The 10,909-nt window shown below is 34.0% G+C and overlaps 1 protein-coding gene across 1 annotated transcript; it reads right to left on the bottom strand.

The window, feature by feature from the left end:
• Positions 1-8,652: 8,652 nt before the first annotated feature.
• Positions 8,653-9,252, bottom strand: LOC129945020 (protein let-653-like). Its single transcript, XM_056054682.1, has one exon. The coding sequence runs from the start codon at positions 9,250-9,252 to the stop codon at positions 8,653-8,655; it is 600 nt and encodes a 199-aa protein (XP_055910657.1).
• Between the last annotated feature and the right edge of the window lie 1,657 nt (positions 9,253-10,909).

Raw genomic sequence — 10,909 nt, 5'->3', positions numbered from 1 at the left:
AAATCTGTCACTGGAATTGTGTGAAACTGGAACACAAATCGGTGGAACGATTAGTTTCACTTTTGGAAAGTAGAAAAAGAAAAGGGTAAAGGTCAAGAGTATTTTTTATTAAATATTTTCTATCTTAAAAAATAAAATGTTTGCTTAAGTACTTTCTACTTCTTGGTAAAAGAACTACACAATATTATTCGGAAAACAAGCTATAAAATTTCATCAACACTTATCCAATAGATGATGCAGGGCGAACTCACATGAATTTCAAAAATATAAATGTCTCAAAAACAATGGAAATGGAAAGGCAATGGAAAAACGTAATGAATTGAAGTGATCAGAGATTCTGCAAGTTTATTTTCTTTGTAAGTTATGTTTTTAACTGAGTTTATTTGTTTTTAATTTTTAGAGAAATAATGTACCTACCTTAATGCAACTATTTCCTTAAATTCAAGAAACAAACCTTTTTCCTTCTCCAATTTTTAAGTTTTGTTGACTTCTTTTTGATAAAAATATTTTCAAATATTCACGCCAAACAGAAATTTTTAAGAATTGGTCTTCGAACACTAGAACCAATCTACGAGTTAGCAGACTGAAAATGGTAGTAGTACTCTAGGTCTAGACTATCAAAAATGGCATCAGAAGAAAAAAAGCCAGACAATTCTGTTTTATTTTCCTAGGAACAAATATCATTTTCTTCTGGCAAACTTTCCCAATTTCTGGATTTTTTCATCTATATTTTTGAAGCGTTCTTTGCATTTATAGAAATGGTCACTAGGACAGAATATCAATATTATTTTTGGAAAAATCTAAGTTCAACTTAATTTCTAACATTTCTGCATGAAGTGTACCCAAAACCCCTATAAACAATTTGGCAGACTTAAAAAAGGTATTAATGTACGATTTTCGATTCAAAATATTGAGCAATCGAATTTGAAAAAAAAAAAACAATATTTTCTTAAAACAAAAAATATACGTTTTTTCCAAAATTTCAAATTTGATATTTAATTAGTATATATGTTAAGTATGTGAAACCCTATCAACACCCCTACCCCCCCCCCCCCACCTGATGAAAAGTTGGGATCCGCCCTTTTTGTACCTTCGTATAAATTTGGGCATAATAAAATTTGCTATAGATGCCGTGACATAAGGGCAAGTGTCATAAGACCAAATTTCATCGTTTGGCCTTTTGTCTCATTCAGAAAGTGTCATAAGGCCAAATTTTTCTGCGACTTAAGACCAAATTTGTTTTCATATTTTTTCAATACCTAAAAGCGGTCTTTACCATGATATGAGTAACAGCAGATGGTAACTAAATGTAATCAGTAAAGTTCCAAACTACTGCCTTGTAAGAAAAACTCGTAAACTGGATGTTCGAAGTGATTTGATCTATAATTATGAGTTTTGTGAAGGCTTAAAAGTACGCGGCTAACTGTTATAATACCTGATATTAAACAATTATTTACATTTAGAGGAAATTGTAAACTATCCAAAACAGATGTGTGCTGTAATAAAGGGAACAATTAAATATTAGTTCGGATCCCGAAATCAAATGCCGCTCATATAATCATACAAATAATGAAAGTTTTAAAAATAAATTGAAAACTATAAATGAAATAAAAGAAGCAATGGAAATGTTTCAGTAAAAAGAAGTGGCCTACGCGAAGTCTTCAATGATGAATGTTCAAGGGATTGTGATTTTAGTTCAAGTGGCATACACTAGTTTTTTATTTGTTTGCCAAATTAATGTTTCCCACATATTGTAGCCATTTTTTTATAAGGTTAAATTGGGAAAAGTACGACGGCAGCTCATGCGAATTTTAAACAGGTCGTTCCCTAAAACTCGCACTACTGCTAAAAATGTTTTGGAATTGTTCAAAGCAGAAACCGTAATGAACAATTTCGTCATGTCTCGATATACAGATGAACCCTTTTACCGATCCACAATCTTTTAAGATAACTTCAGCTACTCAATATTTATGTCACCAACAATTTCAAATCTAATTCAAAAGAAAGGTTGACCAAACGAATAGCAAGTTACGTGATAGAGAAGAGAATATTGTTTTATGAAAACACTCGCATAGTTCGCTGGTCAAATTTTAAGGAGTATTATGGATAATATCCATCAATGGAAGGAAGAGTTCGATAAATTGATTAAAGCGGTGGATGAAAAAATGAAGGCTCCATTTAAATGGAGTATTTTTGCTTAGAGCAAACAAGATGGAAAAAACTTATCGCACGCACACAAGCAAGACCTCACACACCTATAACTCGATTCCCCGATTCAATCCTGATTCAATTCCGATTCAATTCTCCTTTTAAACGCGGTAATATATGCCAGCTTAAACCATAACCTTTGCGAAAACAACTATTTCAATGAAAAATATTCAACTGACACAATATCTACTGTTTTTAAGGCCAGAGGAGAAATTATGGACCTTAACTTTATACCTCAAAGAGAAGATTTGCAAATTTTCTGAAAATGATTTTAAATGGCGCTGACTGGAAAAAAATTTCACAACTACTGTCAACAAGCATCGAAATATAGAAGAGCTATAATTGAAGAAAATTTTTAACATACCTTTTACAATACTTTATTATGTACATTTTGTTAAAATCGGGTAGAAGGCTTTTATAGTCATGTCTTAAAATTAAAGAATAATACTTTTTTGTAAACTAAAATTTGAAAAATAAACAATAAATATATCTATCTAAAAAAAAATCTGACCAAACACTATCTCTTTTCTTTTATATCATCATATGGATTTAAGCAGCTCCTTAGTCCTTAAAGTGAATTTCTCTCATAGTAACCATGTAACCAAATTCACAAAAATGTTATGTTAAATTATATAATTCACAGTAGCTCTATGTTGCTCGGATTATATGGAGCCTCGATTTATTTGAGAAACTATGCGGCAAGACAAGGTGTAATGATCATCTTCTGATGAGCCCAACCATTACATATCGGGGCGAAACGCATATATGAACACCTATGCTGCTTTATTTTTATTTTCATTTTCATGATTTTAAATAAAAACTTCATTTTCATGATTTTAAATAAAAATTTCATTTTCATGATTTTAAATCATATTTATTAAAAATAGTCGGTATTCACGGAAAAAACAATTCAACTGTGAACAATCAAATATTTCATCTTCAAAAGTCCCATAGCAAGGCAATAAAAATAGCTACAATTTATCTTCTTTGAAGGCTTGTAGCAACTATATAATTCACAGTAGTTCTATGTAGCTCTGATTATATGGAGTCTCGATTTATTCGAGAAAATATGCGACAAGACAAGATGTAATGATCATCTTCTGATGAGCCCAACCATTACAACGAGGAGAAACGCGCGACATAAGGCTAACCGTTGAAATTTGGCCTTATGACGCTTTCGAAAAGTGTTATAAGGCCAAATTCTAAAATTGCCCTTATGTCACGGCACAATATGTGTAAGTAACAGGTCTGCAAGTATACACGTGCTTAAAACAGGAAAGCAAGTAGACGGAATTTCCGAAGGTTGCAAGGACTAAATTACAACATAAATTTGGCGTCATTTAAATATGACATAATTGTCAAGTTTATAGGAAACCTGCAAACTCTTCCTCAAGCTAATAGGAAGTGAAAGTGTTTATAAAAGCTCTGTTCATATTCCTATAATAAATCTGATCATACAAATTCTTGGAAAAACGTTGACAAAATGTAAAATAAACCCTCACAGCAATTTAATTTTAAGGCCAAATACGTATGAACCAATTCTCAACTTTATATATTTCATCTTACGAAGCTAAAAAATGTTTACGATAATTGATCACTTAGTTCAGGTGAATCTAATAAAGTCAAAGTCACTTAAAGTTAGTTACAAGATTACGACTTCTATTAAAATTATGCTATAAAAAATGCATTTCGTGACATGATGACTTAATTTCGACAATGAACCCAATTCAAGGTTGATTTAATTTTCTACCAACAGACAACACCGCATCAACCAAACCATGGTGGAAGTGTCGGTGTAGGTGAGCAAAAGATACTGCTCAATGAGTATCAAACTTTGCCACACACAATTTTGCGATGAATTTGCAACTTGCGTCTCTATTATAGATACCTATACGTAAACGCTTTATAAACACACGCATTCGTACCGCAATCAAAATTAGTCTTGAATGCTAAACTATTATATTATCAATAAGATATGCATTGTTTTGTATGGCTTGGCGCAGACAGCGTGGTTTATATATGGTCTCGAAGCTCAGTCAAGAAAAACATTTTTGAATTTTGTCAATGTGCTGTCACTTTCCGTGGAAGTTGAAGTTGAAGTGTTTTGTTGTAACAAAACCAATTGAAATCAAGATGTAATTATGTATTCACGAAGTGAGAATCTTGAGCAAATTGTTTTGAAGTTTATGGAAATGGGACAGTGAGTGAGGTAAAGATACGAGTGACATAACCTCTTTCTCTAATGGTTGTTTTCAGTTTTTGTTAATGGTACTTTTTGTTAGGTTTATTATATTTAGTTTATCGGGGAAGCTTTTTTGAATGAAAGAAAAAAAAAAACAACAAATCTATTGTTTTTATATCAACATGTAAAATATGTTATCTTAATTCCATAAATCACCTTCAAGAAAATGGCCTTAGTACCCAAGATCATGTGGCAAGTTGATCAAATATAGTGACTCAAATTGACTGAATAAACGTTAATATTGGCACTTAATAAGTGACATGGTTGAATAGAAGAGCACACCTCTTCAGATTTTTTAGATTTAGATTGGTTTTATTATTTTTTCAATGATTAAATTCATAATTTACAAAAACAAAAAAGCATGGCATTTTGCCGTCTGCCTAGTTGACAAAACATGAAAACTTCACATAATATGAAAATTTGATTGAGCTATAATTCGTATGTATTTTTGCAATTATTTATAAAAAAAAAGATAAGTTTATCTTAAAAGCTTTCATTTATGATTTTGTTTCTATAGAGAAGAGCTAGCCTGCAGTATTTGTATAATTTTTGTATATCCATATTGTTAAGCAGTTGTATAATTTGGCTTTGTGTCAACATGTCACTTCCGAATACATCCCTTCCGATTTCTCTTAAAATCGGACATTTACCCATAAAGTGAAAATTATCTTCTCTTTCACCTAAGTTGCACAAAGAGCACACAATGGGTAAATCATCTCTATGAGGTTCAGTGGCATAAGTTAGCTTCGCAGTTTTACCATCATTGAAATCTCGGCTGTACTATTGTCATCCCTAAAATAATTTTTCTCGTCCAGGTTATGATTCAATTGGCTATATAGTTGTCTGTAGATAGATCCTGTTGCATCATTTAAATATTTATCACGATGTTTTAAGTCCACTGCAGCAATGAGTTGATAAAGCGAAGTTTCTAATTCTTCACTGCACAGGTTTAAGACTATCCCACATTCTGAAGCAAGTTCCAACCAATCAGCGCACCAACTTGTCTTTGTCCTTTTGACTTCAAGAGCTACTATTTTAGGTAGTCGATTATCATCCATCTTCAAGACTTTCGTGACATAATCCACTTGCATTTTTAATGTTCGAATGAACAATGGCGAGATTCCTGTTTCTAACATGATAACGTAGTTAGGTGTGCTACGCGGAAGCTGGAAGATTCTTTTGCAGTAGTATCGTAGAAGTTTTTCCACCGTATCATACTGCCTTGTACCCCATGTCTGAGCTGCGTAGAAAAGGATTGACGCTGATATCGCTTCAAATAATTTGAATTTACTGCTGTGTGCTATACTTTTGTTATGAAAGCATCTATTCCATGTAGCACTGATTGCGCATTTTGCCTTCATTCATTTTTCCTTCAGATGTTTTTCCATACTCAGATTTTGCGTGAAAATAACTCCTAGATATTTGAATTCCGTTAAAACCTCTATATTTTCTCCATTATAATGCCATTTTTCGTTTGCACATTTGCGGCCTCTTCCACTTTTGAATATTAAAATCTTGGATTTGTCATGGTTAACTATCAGATTCCAAACCCGACAGTATTCGAATAATCGGTTAATCATCAACTGCAATGATTCAGAAGAGGCTGCCAACAGAACAATATCGTCTGCAAACATCAATAGTTTTATTATCATCCCCGCGTACTCTACTCCACATGGCAGAATGTCAACCAGATCATCAATAAACATGGCGAACATGCTTGGGCTCAATGTACAACCTTGCCTGACTCCCGATTGTGTTTTGAATTTTTCCGAAAGCGCTACACCATTCCATACTTTACTTTTTTACTTTTTTACTTTGTCGTCGTAGAGATTCTGTATGACTCTTCCAAACTTCCATGACATACCTTTACTATATAGCTTATAAAATAGAGCCTTTCTATCGATCATATCGAAAGCAGCTCTAAAATCCACGAAGAAGGCATATAGGCTGGTTCGGCCATGTTTCCTTTCTTGTGAATCGGAAAAATAATCGATTCCTTGAATTCATGTGGTATAGTCCCGGTTTCCATGATATTGTTAAATATGAAAGTTAGCCTTGTGAGTAGTTCTGGTGTCCCATACTTATAAAATTCAGCTGATATGCCATTCGAACCTGCAGCTTTTCCATCTTTAAGCTTCGTTACAGCTGATATTACTTCTTGGTAACTAATTGGCATTCATAGGCTGGTATAGCGTATTCCACCGAAGGTGTCTCATGTACTGGATTCAACAGTTTCTCAAAGTGAGCTGCCAGAAGGTTTGGACCCAAGTTCGTTTGGATTGAAAACAGTTTGCCATTCAGCTGTCTTGCCAAGTTCCAAAAATCTTTTGAGTTTTTGCATAGCGCTAATTGTCTTGCTTCGTAGAAAACAGCCTTTTTTTGTTTACATATTTCTTTGTACGCCTTATTAGCCATCAAATATTGGTGTCTGAAATAGTCCTCATTTGAGGTCCTATACGCTGTTAACCAGCCAAACGAAAATTTTCTGTATTTTCTACAGTCGGCATTATACCACGGTGCCGAAGAGTTCCGCTGAGTGTTGGTGTTAACTGTGTAGTAAGAGGTTTTGATTATCTCTTCTATCTGAGGTAAATCGTAAGTTCTTTGGCATATCAGTGCATTATTTAATCTCAATTGATACTCTGACTTGTGTTTCGATTTCCATTTTATTTTCGGTAAGGTATTCATAATTCTCGATTCCTTTGCTTCTCTGGTATTAAGTTTAAAGTTTACGGCAATTGGAAAGTGGTCAGAGTAAAGTACATTATGGATTTCCAAATCAACAATGAGTTCATTCATTCACACCTCTTCATTTTTGAATATTTTTGAATGAAGCTTTGGAACAATTTGATTTGAGCGATTTTGGATAGGGAACAAGTTTAAGATTTTCGATTTTGGAAAAGGGGGGGCGGGGGTGAATTTTTTGTAAATTGTTCATACTTAAAATCAATATTAAGAAACGAATCTCTGGAACAATTTAGAAGAGCCCCGGAACAATTGGGAACAAGTTTTGGAATTTTGAATTTCGGAAACGGGGGGCCAGAACAAGGGTTATATGATTTTTCGACTTAAAGTGTTTTTGGTTGGCTTTGGGTCATTTGATTGATTACATCGGACAGAAGAAATTCAATTTTGTCCTTAGGTTCAATTGAGTTTGATGGGGTGGTTGCTTCACTGTACTCACTTGTATTGTGGTCCTCCAAAATTGATGCCAAAGTGGCTGCCTGTGTTTTGAAGTCATTCATGGTTACGGCGCTAATATGAGGTTGATTAATAATAATACTCTCCATTGGAGGAGGCAGTGTTGTCCATTCGGATTCGTCTTGATTATTTGTAGAGAAATCATCCATGGATGTTGTTTAAGGGAGTTCTGTGGTTGTGAAAGTTGTGACAATAGGGTCTTGTATGTCAGCAAAGAGAGGTTCGAATTTTACCACATTTGCTGATCCGTCTTCTTTAAAAGTGGCCTTATCTTCCTCAGTTGTTGCTTCAGTTTGATCTTCAAGACTGAGTGTGGTTTCCTGTGGTTCTTCAAAAGCTGTTGTGCGATGTAAACCAAGGGCACTACTGGCTTGTTTAATGTATGAATCTGGGGTCGACCGGTTATCACAACTACTGGACCTTCTTCATGCTTATTTTCAATCAAGTCCGTTGTTGCCACAGCATCGGATGTATCGAATTCTTCTTCGTTTTTAAAAGATTCAAAATTCATGGAAGTCATTGTAACGGGAGTTTCAGTTTCAGAGATGTCTTCATTGTTTGAAGGAAGTCTGGCTGGCATCTGTACTTCCTCGGATTCACTAGCTTAAATCATATCGTCGGTAGAAGTTTCCTCTTTGACACTCTGGAGGATTTGATCGAATGAGATTTTTGTGGTTAAGCTTCTTCTTTTTCACTTAGCAGACCTGGCAAAGTGTTGTTTTGTTTCTTTAAAGATGGAGCAAAGGTATCAGATGCTATGAGAAAATCATCGGCATGTTCCTGTTGGATGAAGTTGGGAGGGGAATTGTAGGGTTATTTGGAAGTTGGAGTTGTTTGATGGTATGAACTTGTTTAAGTCGTAGGAGGAATATAGGTAGGAAGGGCTTCAATAGTTGTTGTTGGAGGTTTAGGCTGATATTGTTTCAAAAGTTTGATGAGTTGATGAAGGTGTCTCATGTGAGATTGAAGTTGTAGAAACAATTGTTGTTGCAGATGGTTTCTTACTGGTATGAAGATGATGATGAATAAGTTGTAGTTGTTGTTGTTGTACTGGTACTAGGAACAGGAGTTGTTGAAGTAGTTGGAAGTTCAGTTGAGGTTATAACTGTTGGAATTTGAGTTGATGTAGGAACCTTATCGTGAGTTGTGTGTTGTTGGTTATTGTTGTTGTCATGAATATAAGGGTGTGCTGTGGAATGCTTTCGTCTGTGGAAGTTGCTAAGGTATTTTTCCGTTAAAGCTTCAATTTCCGAATCAGGAGAGCTGGGCTTACGTGTAGGCTTCTTGCGCTTTTTCTGTGGAGGTTTTTCCTTATTAACATTTTCTGCAATTATCACAGGCGTTGCGATTGTTGTTGATGGAGTTGTTGTGGGTGCCAATGTAGTTAGAAGAAGGATTTCTGTTGGTTTTGGTTTTGTAGGTTCTGCGGCTGGTATAATTGATTGAGTTGATGTAGCTGGTTCCTTGGTAGTACTTGTTGTAGAAGGTCGTTTTGTTTTGTTCTTCAATTTGCTTCCATTGGGCCTTTTAGTCGATGCTGGTCTAGCGTGAGGAACTGGGCGTCTTTTCCCCAAATCTTCACCTTGCTGCAAATCACTCATTTCAGTTGATTGAAAGACTTCTTGGTTATTTATGAATACTTTTCTTGTGGTTGAATAATTATATCGGCTTCCTCAGCTTCAAGATCTGGTACCAATGTGGTGGTTGAAATCCACTTGATTGTTGTTTTTCGCCTGTTTCCATTCTTCTTCTTTTGAGGCTTGACTTTGTTGTTGCTTCTAGAACATCAGAATCTGGAGTCATCACTACTTGTTGTGGTTTATTCTGAGGGAATATATCTCCACCAGTGTTGCCGAAGATAGCGGGAAAAATCATTGACCACGAAGATGAAACATCAGGAGTATCCAAAATCGGTTGAATATCAGATGTGTTTTTATTTGATTCCACCTCTCGATTTAGGACATTTTGAACACTCTTTGCGATATCCTGAACATTTCATATTCCATTCCAGTTATCTTAATTCCATAAATCACCTTCAAGAAAATGGCATTAGTACCTAAGATCATGTGGCAAGTTGATCAAATATAGTGACTCAAATTGACTGAATAAACATTAATATTGGCACTTAATAAGTGACATGGTTGAATAGAAGAGCACACCTCTTCGAATTTCCAATGAATGAGTTTGTGTTATCAATCGTCATTCTATAAGAACGGAATTTTATTTAAACTGTCAAGTGTTTGCAATAATTACGAAGTTAGTTTGCTAAAAATATATTTTTTACCCAATAAATAAATCAGTTGTACTTAAGTTCTTAAGTAAACAAAAATTATTCAATTCAGTGTCTGTATGATTATTCAAATTATACAAAATTGTATAATCATCTTATTGTAAACCTCAGATGATAATGTACTTGTATATGAATACACGTTACAGGTTATTAATAGAGCAGTTAGATTTTACACAATTGAAAACCATCTTTCAAGGGCCTTTTTATTTTTAGTTTGTGTACTTTAAGAACAAAACAAAAAAGAACCAGTTCAATTAGACCATTTTTATATCATGGCCAACAAGTTCTTTCTTAATGAGTTCATTGGATTTTAAGGTTTAACTTTTTGATCAACTTATACAAACTAAATGCATCGATTTCATCATTAAGACAGCAAATAAAATACCATCAGCCATACCCTTCCCATACCAAATGATGATCAACAAAAAAATCAAGAAACACTTTGGGAATCCCATGCATTTCTATAAATGTACCTTCATGTCTACATATGTATATAAAATGCAAATTTTCACGCACTAAAGAACTGATTTTAGCATGTTGTAAAATGTGTCACTTATACATTTGGCTATTCAAGAGAATGAACTCAAATTGTAAGACTATTGTGGCTTAAGCAGCATTAAAGAATAATTGCGAACTTAAAGAAGATCTCAATTTACATTTGAATCTATATCTTATCAAGACTGTTCCTACATAAATGTTTTATGAATATGTTCTTTAAGAACTTAGGAATTAGTTCCTATAGCGAAATTTTCGGATATTATTGAATTGTTTGAATGTCTGTGACACAATATTTTTTAATTTTTATCCTGGGTTTGTGAAAAAAACTACGATTACTAATTCACTTCAATTTTTTACTTTTTGTTTGGATAAACACTCTCAAGAACATTGTATCTTTACAGACTTTAGCAAAGCATTTGATGAATTAAGTCATGGAATTCTTCTTAATAAATTAAGTAAGATTGGACTTA

The sequence above is a fragment of the Eupeodes corollae genome, chromosome 2, assembly GCF_945859685.1.
Source record: "Eupeodes corollae chromosome 2, idEupCoro1.1, whole genome shotgun sequence".
Lineage (NCBI taxonomy): Eukaryota > Metazoa > Arthropoda > Insecta > Diptera > Syrphidae > Eupeodes > Eupeodes corollae.
The sequence above is the reverse complement of the archived record's forward strand: the minus strand, read 5'-3'. Positions and strand labels throughout refer to the sequence as shown.